The following is an 18,683-nucleotide window of genomic DNA, read 5'->3' on the forward strand; positions in this document are numbered from 1 at the left end:
AGGATAGCTACGTCAGCGCTATCATCTCGCACTGCTTGCTGAAGAAGGTCATGCGCAGCTGCACAGTGATTTAGGTTGAGCTGGACTAATTGCATGAGTGTGCTTTCGTTGCGCTCTTTGCTGCCAATGGACAATTGCGACTACCTGCCTGGTGGTTTAGCTGTTTGCCTCCATTTGCGCTGCAAATGTAGCAATTCGCTGCGTTGGTGCACGATGCCACTTTGTGACCAGGTACTCCACATCTTATACAGCAGTTACTCCTGTCAATGAGATTCTTGCATCTGCTGGCTATGTGCCCGATCTCAAGGCATTTGAAACACCTCGTCCTCTGCTCTTGCTCCACAATTCTGCAGCGAGACCACCCAACCTTGAGTTTGCCCAACTCAAGGATTTTTGGAGCCCATAGTGGTGGCACCTGAAGAATTGCTACCTGCGTGCCTGCGTATCCCGCTCTCAGGCTCTTCAGCTGGCACACATCGATAGGGACGCCCGCTTGCGCATGCACTGCTGCCAACACTTCCTCCTGTCGCGTGAGTTCGTCCAAGTCACGAATAGCAATTGTAGTTCGCTGGGTAATGCTGCGCACCTCTGCGCAATCCCCTAGCACGTTCTCGATTGCGTCCTTCAGTTTGGAAGTACTGTCCAGCCCAGAGCCGCCGAGCTCCAACAGAAGATCTCCCTTGGCAGTTCTTCGAGCTGTGATCACGCTATCAGCGACATTTTGCAGCTTCCCATCCTGCCGTCTGGTAACCATAGAAAGCACGTCACTATAGCTCATCTCTCCTTTTGCACTGACCACCAGTGCGTCAGGGCGTGGCTTGGTAGTGGTCCTCTTCCTCCCCGTGCTTTTCGACTCCACAGTAGTCCACTCGGCGTGAGTTACTGTTTTATTTCGCTTGGGTGGAGTCTTCCTCGGCTCCGCCTCGGTATCCCTCTGCCTCTTGGGCGTTGCCGACGGCTTGATGCCGATTGCCGCTGACACGACTGCTCTTGGGGCCGCTTTATCCAATGCTCCTTCAGTGGCTGTGTCTGTGGTGACTGTGACGCTTGCCTCTTTACACAGCTCTGTTGCGGCTCGATGCAATTTCTGCATTCTTGCCAACTTGCTCCTCATCTTTTCGTTGATGTGCCTCTGCGAGGCAAACTGCTCGGAAAGGCCGTCTAGCTCCGTGCCCAAGCGCTCCAACAGGTCTTTAAGCGACCTCTTCTCGCTGGCTGGGCCAGCAACAGGCACAATACGTGTGGCCGCCATATCGGGATCCGGCAACACAACGACCGCCGCCGACGAGCTGCTTGCTGGTTCCTCGCTCCTGCTCCTGTTGTCGCCCGTTTGGTTATGACATGCATTTTCTTCTATGCTGCTGCCACACGGGAACTTAGGCCTCCTGTTAACTGCTGCTGCTGCTGGTGGTGGTGGTGGTGTGCGCTGCATCGCCGGACCCACTCTTTTTCGGCCAGACCACTTAATAAATTAAGTGTTGGACTTTTTCCGATCTTGGTGGATTCGAACCGTGGATCGCTGAAGAGTCCGCGCCTCTATGCACTGCACCACTGCAGCTGCACTCTTTCAGCGGAGCTTATTGCGTATGTTAATTAGCAGCTCCTGAAAGTATGCAGATATTTTTTGCACTTTTTGAGCTTTGCGCTGTGCTTTTTAAGCTTTGCGCTGGGCTTCTAGTTGGCCGACTGGCAACGCCAGAACGCCCAGTCTGGCTGAGCAGCTGATGATAGCGCAGCCCTCGTCGTCAGCTGATCGCGGGTGTACGATTGTTATTGTTTACCAGTAGTTGTGGTCAATTGTACTGGAACCAACAACAATTTCCCTCGCTGCCGTCAATTCTGCCAATGCGTCTCCTGGTGACACGGCTGCCTCCGACGTCCAGCAGCAGGTGCCCCGACCGACCGTGAGTACACAAGGATTGAGCACAGCTCGAACTCACTCTAGTCACTTTTTTTTGATTTTTCTACTTATTTTAGCGAATTCCAGAGCGATCAAAAGGAGCGACTTCAAAACGCGACCGGCTTGTGGAAAATTCGCACACTGTCTTCGCATGTGCTACGTCATGGGCCTGGAGAGCACCGAGTTTGCCTTCGAGCAGCCCGAGGTGCTGAATCTGATTGATGCCAAGGACAAAGTGGGCAAATACGATCTGCTGCTGGCCGAGCAGTTCTTCAACGAGGGAGCGTTGTTCTTGGGACATCTGTATCAGATTCCCATCGTCACCATCGCGACCTTTGGCTTTGCCAACTACCTGAGCCCATTGGTGGGCGTTATGACACCCTGGTCGCATGTGCCACATGGATGGAAACCGTACACGCCTCACATGACACTGCTGGAGCGCATTGACAGCGTTTATACTTGTGCCTTGGAGGATATCGTTCGGACTATCTGGCACTATCCGCAACAGGATGCGTTGCTGCAAAAGCATTTTGCTCACAAGTTCGATTCGGTGCCCAGCATCAAACAACTGGAACGCAACATCTCTGCCTTCCTACTGAATACCTACATGCCGCTGGAGGCGCCTCGGCCCGTCTCCTTCAACATGATCCAGGTGGGTGGACTGCACATCCAGAAGCCCAAGGCTTTGCCTACCGATATGCAAAAGTTCCTAGACGAGTCCAAGCACGGCGTCATCTACTTCAGTCTGGGTAAGCTTGAGATTAAACCCCTTTATTAAAACTTGTATTAATGTTGGCTTCCCTTGGCAGGTTCTCAGGTCCGCAGCGCAGACTTGCCACCCGAGAAGCTCAAGATCTTCCTCGATGTGTTCGGCAGCCTCAAGCAGCGCATTCTCTGGAAGTTCGAGGATGAGAAGCTGCCCAATCTGCCTGCGAATGTGATGGTTAAAAGCTGGATGCCACAGAATGATATTCTCGCCCATCCAAACGTCAAGGTCTTCATCGCCCATGGCGGTCTCTTTGGAACCCAGGAGGCGGTGTATCACGGCGTGCCTGTGCTCGGGATGCCCGTCTATGCCGATCAGTATCTGAACATCAAGAAGGGCCAAGCAGCTGGCTTTGCGCTGGGTGTGGACTATCGCACCGTGACGGAGCAGGAGCTGCGTCATTCGCTCACCGAGCTGCTCGAGAATCCCAAGTACATGGATAACATGAAGCGCGCCTCAAAGATCTTCCGCAATCGCCCGCTGGATGCCATGGATGAGGCCATGTTCTGGATCGATTATGTGATCGAACATCGCGGTGCACCGCACTTGGTCTCACCTGGACTGGACTTGCCCTGGTATCAGTTCTATCTTCTCGATATTATTGGCCTTGCTTTGGCTCCAATTCTGTTGCCAATTCTTGGACTCCGCCTCTTGTGTCGCAAGAGAAAATCATCGGCTGTGAAAAGTGCCAAGACAAAGGTGAAACGCAACTAACGAACATCTCAACTCAAAACGTTTTTTATTGATAAACAAATTTGTAGACTATGAATTAAGTTAATTGTGAAACAATCATAAATAATTTCTTATTTTTTTATAATTTCCAATGTAATACAAATAATTTGTTATGTTAACATTTTACAAAACCGAAAGACTTGTCTCTAATCATTTCCAAAATACTCGTAATCAAGGATAAAGCTGCTGAGGGGATATTCATAATTGCCAACAAAAGGATACGCGGCAAAAGCTAGCTTGTTGTGAGAGTGTATATGCGAGTGTGCATGTGATGTGTGTGTGAGTGAGTGAGTTGTGTGTTGACTCCTCTACTGGCTGATCACCATGGACTTCTTGATCTTCTTCTCCTTCTTCTCATGGGTGATGGTCACTTCCTCTGCAAACAAAAAATAATTATTTATATGAATTTTTAAACAACACATTTTTTGAATACGTTCTAAACTTAACTTCACTTCTCAACATTTCCTTTTAATCATCATCCCATCAAACTTTATCTATCACTTGATATATTTCAAAATTGAGTTCTAATATATATGTATATAATTTCCTACCTTCGAACTTGGTGGGCAGCTGCTTCACTGTCTCAATGGTCTTGACCGTCTTCTCTCCGGGCTCAATGATCTCCTCCTCGTACTCCTCAATGATCTCCTCCTCATCGGTATCATCGGGATTGTTCTTGGTGCTGGGCACAGGATCGAAGACGGTCTTTGTGGCCTTCTTCACGATGCCCTCGGCGGTCACAGTGGTGTAGTGATACTCGGTGCCACCCTCAATCTTGATGGTCTCGACTGTGGTCACATCACCGGGATTCTCGGAGGGGACAACCTTCTTGGTGCCCGACTCGGACTTGAGTTTCTTGGTGCTGGTCACATTCTTGTGCTTCTCGGCATCCTTGAGGGTCTTCTTGTATTGCTTGATCTCCTCCTCGGTGAGCTCAACCTCTTCCTCCTCGTAGACGGTCTTCGAGGTGGTGATGGTCTTGCCCGACTCCAGTTCCGTTGAGTAGGTGTACTCAACACCGCCGGGCACACGCTTCGAGGCCACCGTGGTAGTGTCGTTCTGCACAAAGTCAGCGGGTGGTGGAGGTGCCGAAGACTTGGTCTTCTTCTTCTTCTTGCCAGCATCACTGGTGCTCTGGGTGACAGCCTTGATGCTTTGCTCCTGCAGCGAGTTCTTGCGCACGGTGCGATTGTTCTCGGTGATCTCAATGTTCTGGCTGACGCGACGAGTCTCCTCGATGGTGGTGTCCTCGCGATAGTTCGACTGCTGATCATTTGTGTTCGACACAATGTTCTTCTGCACCTTTTGCACCACACGACGCGATGTCGACTCAGTGGAGTCCGTGGAGTCCACCGATGACTTGCGGGTCACATTCTTCTTCAGCTTGTTCACCTGAGTGTTGGTGTTCTCATTGATCTCGGTGGGCACCGAGTCGAAGAAGGTCTTGGTGCGAGTGCTGCGTGTGCCATCGTCATTAATGGTGGTGTACACCTCCTCGTAGCCACCCTCGATGGCACGGGTCAACATAGTGGTGTGCTCATCGATGCGGATCTCCTTGCCCAGACGTTTCTTGATCTCCTTCTTGTTGGCCTGCTCCTTGGCCAGATCCTCGGCGCTGACGGGCTTGGGATCCCAGAAGGTCCTCACCTGGGTCTTGACCGTACCGTTGGGCTGAGGCGTGGTGGTGATCACCTCGTAGCCACCCTCGATCAGCTTGTACTGGGTGCTAGCACCGGTGGCCTTGTCGAACTCGACTTTGCCATCCTCAATGTCAGCGGAAGTCACCAGCTCTTCAGTGCAAAGTGTTGTTTAGTGAGTGGAATAGAGTGTACAATATGTGAGTAATTTGCGTGTGTGAGTGTGTGAATATGTGTTTGTGGAGCGCAGCTCTTGGACCACTCTGAAAACATTAACGGTCGCTAGTCTGTCTGTGATGTTGTGTGTTTGTTGTTGTGGCAATTAGTTAGTTGCAAGCACTTGGGGGTCATTCTTTAAACATAGGGCAAGGGGTAACCTTTCATAATCCTAAATTAGTTTTATCTAAGGCGCAGTTGGTTTTTATCATTGTTTTGTTGTTTTTTTTTTGGTTATTATCAAAGCACTTTATACAGCAAAATTTCGTTAGTTTTCCTTTTTTCTCGATTATTTGTTTGTACTTTCCGTTGTGGTTGCTCTCCAGTTAGACGTGCACAGGCTCTGGCGGGGATTGGGTTGCATTGTAGGACTCCAGTTGCTGTGTGAGCAGCTTGCCCGACTTTGTCGCCAAATGGGGCAGGCAGCTGTAGTGCAACAGCAGTTGCAGTAATTGTTATTTCAACTTACGCAACGTCTTCTGGCGGCTGGGCTTTGTGGGTGCAGCACTCGCCAGGATGTGCTGCTGCTGCTGTTGTGGTTGCTGTTGCTGTGGTTGCTGCTGCGGTTGCGTTGATTGCGACGGCGCCTGGACACGTTGCGGCTTTACTATCGTCGATGTTGCTGGCGATGTTGTTGTTGTTGCTGCTGTTGCTGTTGCTTTCGGTATTGCTTTCGCTGTCGATTGTTGTTGCTCAACTGGGACGATGTCGGCTTTCTGTGCGTTAGTTGAAAGTTTGTTAGTTGCAACAGCAGCGGCGGCAACTTGTGGTGAGGCAGCTGCAACTACAACTGCTGCTGTTGCTGTCCCAGTTGACCGCTTGTTAGTGGTTGTTGCACTTGAACTTGAGCTGGGATTTGAGCCGGAACTCGAGTTGTTACTGTTACTGTTACTGCTTTTGTTTGTGGGCGTGGCAGCAGGCTTAGGCGTAGGCGTCTGGGGCTTTTGCTGCAGCAGCTCGATAGCGGTTTGTGTAAGCAGTTTGTTAGTGGCTAGCGTGTTATCGTTATCGCTATCGATATCTGGAATAATGCGTTTATGGTAATCGTTTTAGCTGGCAGCAAACTCATACAGCGATCGTAGATCGTAGATGTAGATGATTGATGGTGATTGCTGATTGAATGATTGATTGATTGATTGATTGATTGATGGTGAACCCCCAATATAATAGAAACATTTCACAAGGGAGACAGAGATAGAGAGAATCAGGTGCGAGCGAGAGCGAACTTAGAAGTAAACAACTGAAAACAATAAATGCAATTAATTATTTGCTCATAAATTTAACTTAAAACTAAAATAAAAATGCACATTTCAAACATTTTTGGATTAATTAAAAAGTTTTGTTGTTGTGTGTTCTTGAATAAATATTTTCGACAATATTTCTGTAGGTAAATTACAACATAAAGTTTAAAGAAACAAAGAGTACTTGTAGTATATAATGGTAAATATATATTTTTTGTTGCGCTGTGAAAAGGTGTCTAAACAAAAAGTTAGCGTTCAACTCGTTTTGTGTATGAGGAGAGAGGGGGCAAACACACACACACATACACACAGGCGTGCACACACACATACACAAAGAGGCATACACAATATTTGCAGTTAAATATATTTTTTCAAACATTTTATTATTTCTATAAAAATATATATTATATATATATATCAATTAATTAAAGCAGTGGGTAGTGGGATGGTGGGAGGTGGGAAACAGGAAGTGGGAAAGGGAAAGGGAAAGGGAAGGAAGGGGATGGGTTACAATGAGCTTTTAATGCAGATGAGCTGTAAATTCAATGCCACAAATCGCCGCGATGCACATTCAAGTGCGGCATAATTACAAAAATTTCAATTAAAATACAATGAAGTGTAAAAGTTTTGTGGCTGAGCCAAGTGTGCGGTGGTGAAGGAGGTGGCTCTGATGTTGTGCCAAGTGTGTGTGACACACTCACACACACACACACACACAAGTAGCATGCTGCGACGACGTCGTCAGCAGCAGCAGCAGCGACGAGTGTAAAAAAGTTTAATTTGAAAACTTAATTAAAATTTCTGTGCGTTTTTTTTACACACACATATGATATGCCACTCTCTGCGCTGAGTGTGTGTGTGTGTGAGTTGGGGAGTGTGTGTGGCAATTAAATATTGCATATATGCCACTTGACAGCACTTGGTTCTAATTTGTTGCCCATGTTGCAGTGATGAATGTGACTCGAGTTTTTTTTGTGGGTGTAACAAGGTGTAAGGTCAGGCCTTCAGTGTGTGAGAGGGGGTGTGTGTGTGTGCTGGTGTTGGTGTTGGTGGGGGGTCAACAAAACGACGCTTAACGAACGATTTGTTTTATTTAATTGCTTCTTTTTTGTAAGTTGTATCTATGAACTACCAGTTTGATCAGCCTCAGAGCTTGTCTCGGGCTTCGCCTCCAGCGTCTGCGTGATCTTCTTCCAGATGTTATCGAACGAATCGGCGCCCGAGTAATCGATCTGTCCCGATTCCCAGCACTGGCGACGCATCAGATTCTCGTATTGCTCCTGCTCGGGTGTGCGCTGAGCGCCAATGCGCAGCTGTGACAAGGCGCCGGCAAGGCCAGCCTGAAAGTATGCAACACAATTTTGTTAGCAAAGCAAATCGCAGTTGTTCTCGATAACAGTAACAATAACGATAACGATAACATGTAAGTACATATTGCATGCAGCTTGGTTGCCAAAAAAAAAGAAAAATAAAGATAAAAAACATATCCACTAATTTGATTAGCTACTTTTTGGGGGTGGCGAGGGGAAGTGGGTAGCAGAGTGTGTTAGATGTAGCACAATGCAACATGGCGTATGATTAATGCGTTTGTGCTGCTGCATGTTAAAGCGTCTTGTCCTTTCGCAAATCCTTGTGGCAGATTACTATGTGCATGAAGATGAAGTGCGTCGCCCCATTCGATGTGTTCTTGCTGTGTGTGTGTGTGTGTGTGCGGTTCGAGTGTTGAGTGTTTGCGAATGAATAACAGGCAGCAACTGCAGTTGAATGATGCACACACACACACACACACGCACACACAGACAAAAGAATGGTCAGGTCGAAGACTGGCAACTAATAAATCAGCAAAAGCAGTTAATGCCAGCGGAGCAGCAGCGAGAGGCGAGAGGCAGCAGCAGCATCAACGTGGTAGCGATAATAGTGGCGACGATGATGATGATGATGATGATGGGCAGCACATGAAACAAAAGGACAATGACAATGACAATGACAACGACTTCGACAGCGACAACGACAATGATAACAACGTGTGATGATGGACACGCAAATGTGCAAATGTGCAGCAGCAGCCGCCTCAAGGCAGCAGCCAACTAGAGAGACTAGACACCATAAGGACGAGGACGAGAACGAGGACGAGAACGAGGCCGAGGACGAGCACAGGTCGACAGGACAAGAACCCAAGAACGAGACGACAGTTTTAAAGTGCAGAGAGCCAGGAGTTTATATCATACGATGTACATGACAGAGTGCAACCAAAACGATGTGAGATTACATTAAATCACCAACTGAACTGAGCTGAACTGAACTGAAGGAGGTAAAAGGAAGAGGAAAAGGAGCAGGATTGGTTTCGTGTGTTGTGTGGTTTATGTGTGGCATGTGCGGCATGTGTGGTGCAGCATGTGCTGGCAGCCAGTTCGTATTTTACCCTCAGCTTCTCATTCGATTCGTTTCATTTTTGGTTGCTTTTCTTTTCTTTTTTTTTACCTCATCTGCATCATCGGCAACTTCATCGACTTGACTGTGGTCTGATGGGTTTTGTGTCGCATTCTCTGGGTGGTGGTGTTCTTGGTGGTTTTGGTAGTTTTGGTGGTGTTCAGAGTGTGCGTGGGAAGTGTTGTTGTTGTTGCTGTTGTTGGTGGGCGATTGCTCAGTTGCATGTACATTGCTATTTACATCTATTGCTATGGAGTCTTCATTGGCAGTGGATGGTAATTGTGGTGAAGGTGCTTGAGGTGGTGCTTGTGGTGGTTCTTGTGGTGGTGGTGCTTGTGGTGATGTGGGTCTGCACTCTTCATGCTGCTGCTGTTGCTGGTGATGGCCACTCGCATATTCATTGTGTCTGAACTCTGTTTGCGATTCATTCTCTTCTTGCCGCTCCGCCTGCTCATAGTAATCTGCCCATGGATCACGATATTCTCGCACGTCTGGCACATATTGTTGTATCGGCTGCTGTTCGTGTGGTTGCTGCTCTCGATGATAGTGGTTGTTGCAGTGCTCGTAATAGTAGCTGTCCATATCGTAATGATATTCATTGTAGCTCGTCGAGTGGATTATGTTTAAGCAAAGACACTGGCATTGTGATTTGATTTGTTTCTATAGCATGGCAAATTGATTTGGCATGAACAGAAAGCGCATAGTAAGAGTTGGAAATCAAAAATAAATTATAAAATACCAAACTTAAAAAAAAACAATAAATTAAAATAAAGAACTAAAATGTAAGTAAAGACAAAGACGAATGTAAACAAATACCAAAGCTAAATATATACTACTACTTAAAAATATACTGAAAAGTCTATCTACTGCTAGTTAAGAATATACTTAATAGTCTATGTACTAAATCGAGTCTATTTGCTATAAATTTGCAAAATTCCATGAAATTAAAACAATGTTTGTTTTCTAATTCTATTACAAAGTCTCAATAAGTCGAAAATAAATGAGTACGAAATAAATTGATTTATTTATTTGTACATCTATCATAAAATTGACTATTTGTATGAGCTTGAAATAAATTGATTTATGTTTTGATATGCAATCTACAAAAATGTTTCTATTTTTGTTTCTTCTTTTCTCCTATTAGAATACATTGAAATATTATTGCTTTTCACTAGGAATTGATTTCTTTTTAGATTTATAACAGAGAAGTAAGACAACATATTCAAATAATAGTGTAGTCTTCAATTTGCTTGGCTGCATTGGATGGCAAAATTGTTTTCAGCTTCAAGAGCCTAACAAGAAGCTATTAATCATTTAGTTTCTTGACGTTCATTGATAAAATTTCAATTACATACTTATATGACAAAATTGCAAATAGTTTGTAAAGTTTGTATGACAAATTTCCGTTCCATACAGAAATAAGGCCACCTTAAAGCAACATTGTTGGTCATTTGAAAACGATTTGTGTTTATTTTTACAAAATGCTATTTGAAGTTTTGCTCCACAAAAAGATACACCTATTGTGTTTGCATTGAAAAATGCTTTGTATCTCTTTTTGAGGGTAGCTTAATTGCTTTGAATGTTTTCTTTTATTAACTGTCACTTTCTTTTGTCCAATTATTTGAGAGAGAGAGAGAGAGAGCGAACAAAGAGACAGCGCCTAAATGAATTGGCAAACCCAATTTGCATGCCATTTGGATCATTTCAATATACTTATTGACGTCGGCTAACTAAACATTCCGTTGGCAGTCGGCCAAATCGATGCAGATTCGAGAACACATACAAAAAACACACAGAATTTAATACACACATACACTCACATAGAAAGACACACACACACAAAGAGTAGAATAACAACAACAAAGAAGACTCCACTGCAAAAATGTCTGTCTCTAGTAAAAACAAGAAGATAAACGAGAATCGTGAATCGAGAAGCGAGAAGCGTTTAATGGTGGCCAATACGGGGCGTGGCGGGGCTGGCAATTGAGTGCAGCAAAAGTAAACTTTAGAATCGAACTAAAAACAGCAGAAAACGCAATGAAAAAGTACCGAGAGAAAAAGATAATAAACGTGTGGAAAGTGAAAAGTGAATGAAATAGTTGAGAAAATACACTAAATATAACGAGGTCGTCGTCAATAGATCGATGCGATACGATGCGATGCTTCGCTTTGTGTGTTATTTACTTTTGTGGCATATGAATAAATAAAAATTGACGTACGGAAATAAATAAAATAAATATTGCATCTTGCTCTGAATAATGTGCATAAGATATGGAAATATACGATTATGTATGTACAATATTTATATGTACAATCTGTACAGCAAAAACGACCTTTGACCATATCTACAATATATGTATGTGCTTATAATATTTGCGTTCTACAATTGTTGTGCTGGCTCTGGATCAGCTTACCTCCTCTTGTGGAACGCTTGAAGAACTATCGCACTTATCACTGGAAACACTTTGCGGCGCTTTAAGCTTTTGTTTTGTTTTTTTTTGACGATGCGTTGCGGAGTTACGGATAATATATAACGAATATTACGTAGCATTCATTGGCAGAGATTAAGTTAAAACAACAGATTTTTGTTTGGTTAGGTTTTAGTTTGCTTTTGGACGTTACGAAACGAAACGAAACTCTCAAAGTTGCACTCAAATTAGACTTGAAAATACTTTTGAAAACTGGAGGAAGTGAGTTAAGGATTCGGTTTACAAATCGCACTTACCATTTGATCGCTGAGCGAGTCATGCACACTATCACAGAAGATGTTCCACCAGTGTTGAATCAGATCCTGGGCGTGTGCGTAATCGGTGGGCGTTGAAACGGTTTTCGTCTCCGAATTGAACTGTAACAACCAGGGCTTCAGTTTGCCAGCAAAATGCAAAATCTTAATTTTATCTCTGAATCTGTAAAGAGGAAAATACAACGAGATTAGAAAGTGGCAGGTAATTATACTACTGTGAAGTGGGATCGACTGTGAGATACCCGCTACTCATTTTTAATAAAACTATATTGTAAAACTATACCAAGTAAATTTTCAAGAATAATATCAAAATATACTGAGAGCTACACTTTGGTATATACAGCTGTGAACTTAATCGCTTAGGTCATCAGCACTGCTATTTCAAAGTTCACAGCTGTACTATATCCAAAATATACCACAAACACAAAATATACCAGATAGTCAACCAATAATAATAATAATAACAATAATAAAGCTCGACCTTCAAAAATAGTCCTACTTTATATACAAAAGATACTAAAATATACCGAAGGCTACATTTGGAATATCGGTATAATACCATACTCAACATAAACCATAGAGTACTACAATCCGATTGCTGTAAACAAACAAAAGTATTTTTTAAATAACTTAAACACTGTAGTTACTATTGTAAGTGAGTAAGTGAGTTACTATTGTAAGTGACTAGCTTTATAAATACGCTTGCTATTTGATATTTTCGACTTGCGTGGCGGAAGTGGTAAGTAAAATCTTGAATGTTAGTTAATAGTTCAATACTTACTGTTTGAATGCGGGCAAATAGCAGTAGGAAGCATAGGCAGTCACGTTGTAGACGAATGGCAAATGCTTCTTGATGTCTGCGGTCGACCAATCGGCAAAGTATTGATTCAACAATCCCTGATCGCCGCCATCGAAACTGCCGTGCTGGACGGCGTACTCTGTGATCTTGTTGAACGTCTCCACGCTGGGTGTGAAGACAAACACGCCGGAGTTGAAGCAATCGGGCCAGCTGACATCTGGAGCAGCGGACAGTTCCTCGCGTTCGAACAGCTCATCGCAGTTTTTCAGTACCTAAAACAAATATAAGATTTGAAAGATATATATGTATAAGTGTATCTAAACAGAAGTCTTTGACTTACCAGTGTATCGGCATCGAGGAAGACACACTTCTCGAACTGCACGAGACGCCAGCAGTGGAGCTTTGTGAAGGTGACGCCCAGTTCGGGACGGGAGAGCAGAGCCAGATTGGCGGCGTCCTGTGAGTCGAGTACGTTAACCTCTTGTACAACATTGTACACGTCCTTCAGTCTGTCGCGCATCGCCTCCGACACGGTGGGCGTCACCAGCACCGCCAGCTGGTGGGCGGTGCCCGCTCGCTTCAGCGAATGTGCCAGCACCAAGGCGCCCAGCGAGTACGTGTCATTTGTGGTCAGCGTAACCCAAGCGAACTCTGCGAGCAAGAACAACGAAAGAAGAAAAGAAAATAGCATTAGTTCAAGTGTAAGATCAGGCTGCTATCTGACAGATACAATTCAAGTAAGATACACAGATACAATTACATTTACAAATGCAGCAGCTTGGCAATAGCACAAGTTTTTCTATTCCCATTTATTTTTTTTTTCCATTTCATTCTCATTTTCCATTTCAGAATTTCTTTTATTAGTTGGGCATTCAGTAAAATTCGCAGCAGACGTGAGTGAGAGCAAAAAAAAAAAACTAAAAAGCAGCAACGCAGCATTTTTATGGATTATAAATAAACAGGCAGCAGGAGAATCCATTATATATACATACATATATAGATCTACTTAAAGATACACGATCTAGCGTTGCGATGATGAGTTTGTGCGCGCAGCATCTGCGTCAACAGTTTGTGGGCGGGGCACGCGGCGGGCGCATGCAACAAAAGTTTTGGCAATCTCTCGAATATTTTTCAGGCCCCATTTGGGCTATTTTCTTGAGATTTTGCACACAAAAAAATAAAATAAGCGAAAAACCAAACTAAAGAAAAAAGTATGGCGAAAATAGAGCAAAACATTGTCGAAGCGTATCTGCATATAAAGCAAATTATATTTTTGCGTTGTTGGCATTCAAATGGGATCAATTATATACACTATAAATAATCTGCAATCGGCATCAACATTAATTTTTATTCGCAACATGGCAAAAAGCATTAACATTGGCGCTAAGCAATTATGAGTTATGCCAAAAGGCATTAATAGCATTGCTTAAAAATTACCTTCTTATGGGTTAGCTTAACACTATTTACAAATGGAAAAATTCTCGATGTATATATACAATTCTTAATAAAAATCTTTTCATTTCAATTTCAAATGGAATATCTCATTAGATTACAGAAAAATTCTCCAGACTTTTATAATATAGAATTAAAAATTTAGTTAAAGTTAATCTTGATTCTTAAATATACTTTTATTATATACTCCTGTTAAAAATAATTGAAATAAAACGTGCATAATTTGAAAAGAGGAAACATATTAAGTAGATAGATTAAGATAAAATAAAAATCATCATTAGAGTTATTATTGAGAAAATTAAAAGTTTATTTTCAAATTGATTATAGACAAATTGATTGAACATTAATGCTACGATCAGAAAGATTCTTTGTACATGGTGATTGAACTAACTTCAGTTTGGGGTTAAAAAAGTTAGTTCGATTTGTTTTTCTTATTTGTTGGGTTTTCGTTGTTGGTTACTAAATAATCGTTGGGGTTTATTTAGCATTAGAAAGCGCATTTTTAGATTTATGTATATTGTATACAACAAAAAGGAAACAGAAGATCAACTTCAACAAACAACTACCTTCTGTGTGATACGAATGGAAACGGAGGCGCAGCGAAACAGCGCAACAGCAGCTGAATGCATTGGTGACAGCACAGCTTCGGCCACCTTGCGGCAGGTGGCGCTCTCATATTCCCACACACACGCTCGATGTATATAATTATGTACAAAATGTATCTGGACGTGTTTAATGGGTGTGTGGGTGCAAAAATGCGACTTCTTTTTGTTCTTTTCTTTTTTTTTTTTTTGATTTGTTTGTCAATTCTTTGCTTTTCTTTTAAAGACTTTTGTGTGTGCAATGAGCTGTTGTGCCTAAAATAAAAATGAAATCATTTACTTGGCGAAACTAGAATGGTTTTTAATAACTTCGTGACTTACCGGATGCGAGAGCACAAAACAACAATAACAAAATTAAATCATGTCACAATAATAAACGGAAAATATCAAACGAAAGAACCGTTGTTTCTCAAGGCAAATGTCATAAATTTCTGGATTTAAATTAAATAAACAACACTTTGGATTTTCAATTCTCAAAAACAAAAATACAGCTGTTGAATACGTCAAATTGTCACAGCAAAATCACAAAAATTAACGAACCATTTGGTCGCTTAAAATAAAATTTATTTAATACTATTGCTTAACGCTAGGTGCTTATAATGGATTTACAAACTAATCTGACTCGCAAATTGTGCGCAGTGTAGTCGCAAGCGACTCTTAGCTTAAAGCCAAAGCTCGCTCAGCAGCTGCAGCGCTCTCTTAGCTAGAACTGAAGCGAAAAGCTCAAAGAGTGGCGACTGCGCACAATGCGAGCTTTCTCTTTCTCTTGGCTTTGCACTTTATCAGCCGCGTATGCGGGGAGCACAATAAAGCAAGCTGATAAAGGTCGTGACACAAAAGCGATGAATGCTTATTGAGGTGCAGAGCGTCATACATAAATACATACATATATCGATGACCTGAATGAAGCGAGCTAATGAATGGAAATCGGAATAACCAGAGAGAGGGGCAAGGGCAAGACCAAGGGATAGAGTGGGTGGTTGACATTTGGCATTGGGAACTCTTGGGGCTTGGCAACAGTTTTGGCATTTTGGTTTATGGAAACGGAAACCCGTTTGTGCATCGTTGCCAATGTCAGAGCTTGGCATGGCAACTGAATGCCACATTTGTTGCAGCCGGCGTGGCAAGAAGAAAACGGATGGATGGCTGGCTGGCTGGCTGGCAAACCGGCAAAATCAGCGAGTGCAGCAGCAATGCCAACACCCAAAACGAGTTCTACGACGTCAATCTGTAGATCTCTCGTCTCCCCTCTCGCTCGCTCGCTATATGTATGTGTGTGTGTGTGCCACACTAAAAATAGCCAGAAAATGTGAAATGAAATTGTAGCGCGACAAGACAACGAGAAGTGGCTGCTGCTGCTGCTGTTGCTGCTGTTGCTGCATGCAGGCGGCGTTTTGCGGCACACAGATACGCAGATACATTTTTAGAAATTCAATCACAGAACGCAGCAAGGGAGCAACAACAAGAAGAAGCAAGAAGCAGCAGCAACAGCTTCCCTCTGGAGCAGCATCCCAAGCATATAATTTTCGCTGTATGATTTATGCGGGCAACACACACACACACACACACACTTTGTATATATGTATATGTATTAAATGTGTTTGGCATTTTCCTGATTTAATTTTAATTTTCCGCCGCCGTGTGTTGTGGGCGTTGCGAGCAGTTTCTTTGCCAAAAACAACAACAAGGGCCATAATGAATAGTGTATTGTATGAGTGTGTGGAAAAAAAGTTGTTTTTCTTGATTTTTCTTGAAAATTGTGAAATTGTTAGCGCCTGTCGCCGGCCATAAACTGCGTGTGTCTGTCTGTGCCTGCTAAATATACGAGTGTATAGAATTGAGTGCTATAAATAGCCGCATTTTTCACATCTATAACTGTATACCCAATTTGAGATTGTGCACGTCAAGACATGAATAGACGCGTGTGAACATGACCAGAAAATGTCATTCATACGCGGAAATTGTAATCAACTCTGGCTGATAAGCGGCGCCAAACAAGGCGTATAAGTACACTCACTAGTTAGATTCATTAGTGGGTCACGACTTGCCCTAATCAATGCTCAATAATCTGCCTTTGCTTTCCTACTTGGCACTGACCTTCACCACGCGCTCTTCTTCTTTTCTGCTACTCAACAGCAACCCTAGAGTCCAACGTATTAATGTAATACAGTGCATAGATTTCAACCTCTGCTCTCTCAATTGCAAGCGCTCTCTCAATTGCATTCTGCTTCTCACACACACACTCTCTCCCTCTTTCTCTCTTTTGCTTTGCCGTGTAAGCTTGGCTCTCTGTTGGCGTCAAAGCTCACATAACACGCACGTTATCAGTTTGTCAACATTTTGCCTGTTCGCCAATTCGCGCATATTTTTCATAAACAAAAAACTGACGATTCGAAATCAAAAGAAATCTAAATGCTTCTGCTCTGCATGCACACTCACACACACACACACACACGCAAACCCACATGCATTCGTACTCACATGCATACGTACGTTCGTATACACGCACAGGCGGCGACTAGGCAAATGCTATTGAAGGTCAGTAAAGGTCGTCTCCGCAATTTACTACTAGCCCCCAAAACACATGTATTGAACGGACTAAATGACAGGAGCATAAAACGCTGAGTATGAAATTTGATTTGTCAATCTGCTAAAATAAAATGTGTGTTATGAAATATGAGAATGCAATTTCAGTTTGTAGCTTTGGATTAATTGCGATAAAATTGCAGTCGCAATTTAAAAAAAAGGCCCAGCGAGTGAATAACTTGTATGGAGCCATGCATAATACACACACACATTCGCACGTACGCTTACACGCATACATACACAGACAGACTTTCATTTATTTATCGTTTTTATCAATTCTTTTTTTTGTGGTCACTTCTGCACGCTTCTTTCGGCGGCTGCTGCTGTTGGTTGATCTTGGATGAAGTAAAAACTTACTGCTCATTTTGTTTTTGTTTGTTTGTTGTTTGTTTTATGTTAGTTAACTATGTGAATACACTGCAAAAACACGCGGAGCGAGTCCTTCGCGTTGGTTTTGCTTTGCCGGGGGTGGACTTGGTTTGTGGTGGTGGGTGGGGCGTGCCCGTTGAGCTTTCACACTGTGTGTTTGACGAGAGCGAGTCCGAGTTGCCTTGCGGAGAGTTTTGCGTTTGGCTGTTCTGCCTACCACGAGCGACGACGAGAAACTGAATGCCTACAACGTAGAGACGTAGCGAACTAATGAAAAGTGCGCACACTGACGACGCGGCGCGGCGCGACGCGACTTCTCTGCCGTGGGCAATAAATGTGGGGGCTGCTGGCTGCGACGTCTTCTGCGCTGTCGTTAAATTGTCGTTGCCGTCATGTCAGGCAGCAAACCGCAAATCTGCTACGGGAGCTGAGGGCATTGGCAAGTCGTTGAGGAAGGCGCCAAAACAGAATTTTGCATTATGCTCGCTTCAATTTCATTTCTGTTGTTTCCTTTTCACTTCTCTATTTCAATCTCGTTTTGCCGGCATTGACTCTGCACCGGCGCCTCAATAAATCCAAGAGAGAGAGAGAGAGAGCGCGTCAAAGGTGCGAACGTATGCAAAAGTAATGAAGCAAATTCCGATAGCAGCTGCTGCTCTCTCACATGCTCTCTCAATATTTACTAAGAGTGGAGGCTTTTTAAGAGAGAGCTTTTCGGTGGTTGATAAAACACTGCAAAAGCATTCCGACTTGGACTTGTTGCATTTCAGGAGACACAAGAATTGCACCTGTAGAAGGTGTAGAAGAAGATAATTTGAAAATTTGATAAGCTTAGCAAAACAGTGTCATAAAATGTATTACGTTAGGCAGCATATAACACACTGCTCTTCCATAATTTTCTTGAAAAGACCGCAACAGAAATTTAACGCTCATAATTAAATTATAAATTTAAGGTGCCAAAACGACTAAGTATTGATTCTACTTCTTATACGAAATTTTTCTAATTATTATTGTATTACTTGTACGAAACTTGAACCAAATTTCTAAAATTAGCATATTAATTCTAAAGCTGTTTACAATTTATATGGTATATTGTTATATTTCCAAAAAACTTCATCTCAATTTAACCGCAAATGGGTTAAAATATATAAGCAAAAATACGAAGGTGAAAACTAATAACGAAGAATTCTACTGCTTATAACATATTGGT

General features: G+C 43.1%; 4 protein-coding genes across 9 annotated transcripts in view; 1 reads left to right on the forward strand and 3 right to left on the reverse strand.

The window, feature by feature from the left end:
* Nucleotides 1–18,683, reverse strand: part of LOC133843423 (uncharacterized) — a 58,674-nt gene that overhangs the window by 16,987 nt on the left and 23,004 nt on the right. The window lies entirely within an intron of this gene.
* LOC133844318 (UDP-glycosyltransferase UGT5-like) lies at nucleotides 2,046–3,535 on the forward strand (the record flags this gene model as incomplete). The annotated part of the gene is made up of 2 exons (XM_062278245.1): nucleotides 2,046–2,649; nucleotides 2,710–3,535. Coding segments are annotated over 2 exons (1,275 nt in total), but the record flags the coding sequence as incomplete, so codon positions are not given.
* LOC133846414 (uncharacterized) lies at nucleotides 3,470–17,604 on the reverse strand. Its single transcript, XM_062281387.1, has 3 exons — nucleotides 17,462–17,604; nucleotides 3,950–5,188; nucleotides 3,470–3,774 (listed from the first exon to the last, which is right to left on the reverse strand). Exons 1-3 carry the CDS (start codon nucleotides 17,466–17,468, stop codon nucleotides 3,707–3,709), a joined length of 1,314 nt encoding a protein of 437 aa, XP_062137371.1. The 5' UTR covers nucleotides 17,469–17,604; the 3' UTR covers nucleotides 3,470–3,706.
* LOC133846412 (glycogenin-1) lies at nucleotides 5,196–17,612 on the reverse strand. 6 transcript variants are annotated; one of them, XM_062281381.1, is made up of 7 exons: nucleotides 17,462–17,612; nucleotides 12,805–13,115; nucleotides 12,447–12,736; nucleotides 11,648–11,828; nucleotides 8,974–9,558; nucleotides 7,625–7,832; nucleotides 5,196–6,272 (listed from the first exon to the last, which is right to left on the reverse strand). In XM_062281381.1, exons 1-7 carry the CDS (start codon nucleotides 17,466–17,468, stop codon nucleotides 5,707–5,709), a joined length of 2,148 nt encoding a protein of 715 aa, XP_062137365.1. In that variant the 5' UTR covers nucleotides 17,469–17,612; the 3' UTR covers nucleotides 5,196–5,706. The 6 variants fall into 6 exon arrangements, with proteins under 6 accessions (XP_062137365.1, XP_062137366.1, XP_062137369.1 ...); XM_062281382.1 differs by lacking the exon at nucleotides 8,974–9,558 and adding an exon at nucleotides 11,337–11,402 and having other exon boundaries at nucleotides 5,198–6,272; XM_062281383.1 differs by lacking the exon at nucleotides 5,196–6,272 and adding an exon at nucleotides 6,463–6,491.

This window comes from Drosophila sulfurigaster, chromosome 3, assembly GCF_023558435.1.
Source record: "Drosophila sulfurigaster albostrigata strain 15112-1811.04 chromosome 3, ASM2355843v2, whole genome shotgun sequence".
NCBI classification, from domain to species: Eukaryota; Metazoa; Arthropoda; class Insecta; order Diptera; family Drosophilidae; genus Drosophila; species Drosophila sulfurigaster.

Coding starts and splice junctions, on each gene's coding strand:
- LOC133846412 (XM_062281381.1), bottom strand. Junction 12,737..12,804: donor TCCTCGATGCCGATACACTG/GTAAGTCAAAGA, acceptor TATTTGTTTTAG/GTACTGAAAAACTGCGATGA. Junction 6,273..7,624: donor CTCTGAGGCTGATCAAACTG/GTAGTTCATAGA, acceptor GCATTATTCCAG/ATATCGATAGCGATAACGAT.
- LOC133846414 (XM_062281387.1), bottom strand. Junction 3,775..3,949: donor GCTGCCCACCAAGTTCGAAG/GTAGGAAATTAT, acceptor TTTTGTTTGCAG/AGGAAGTGACCATCACCCAT.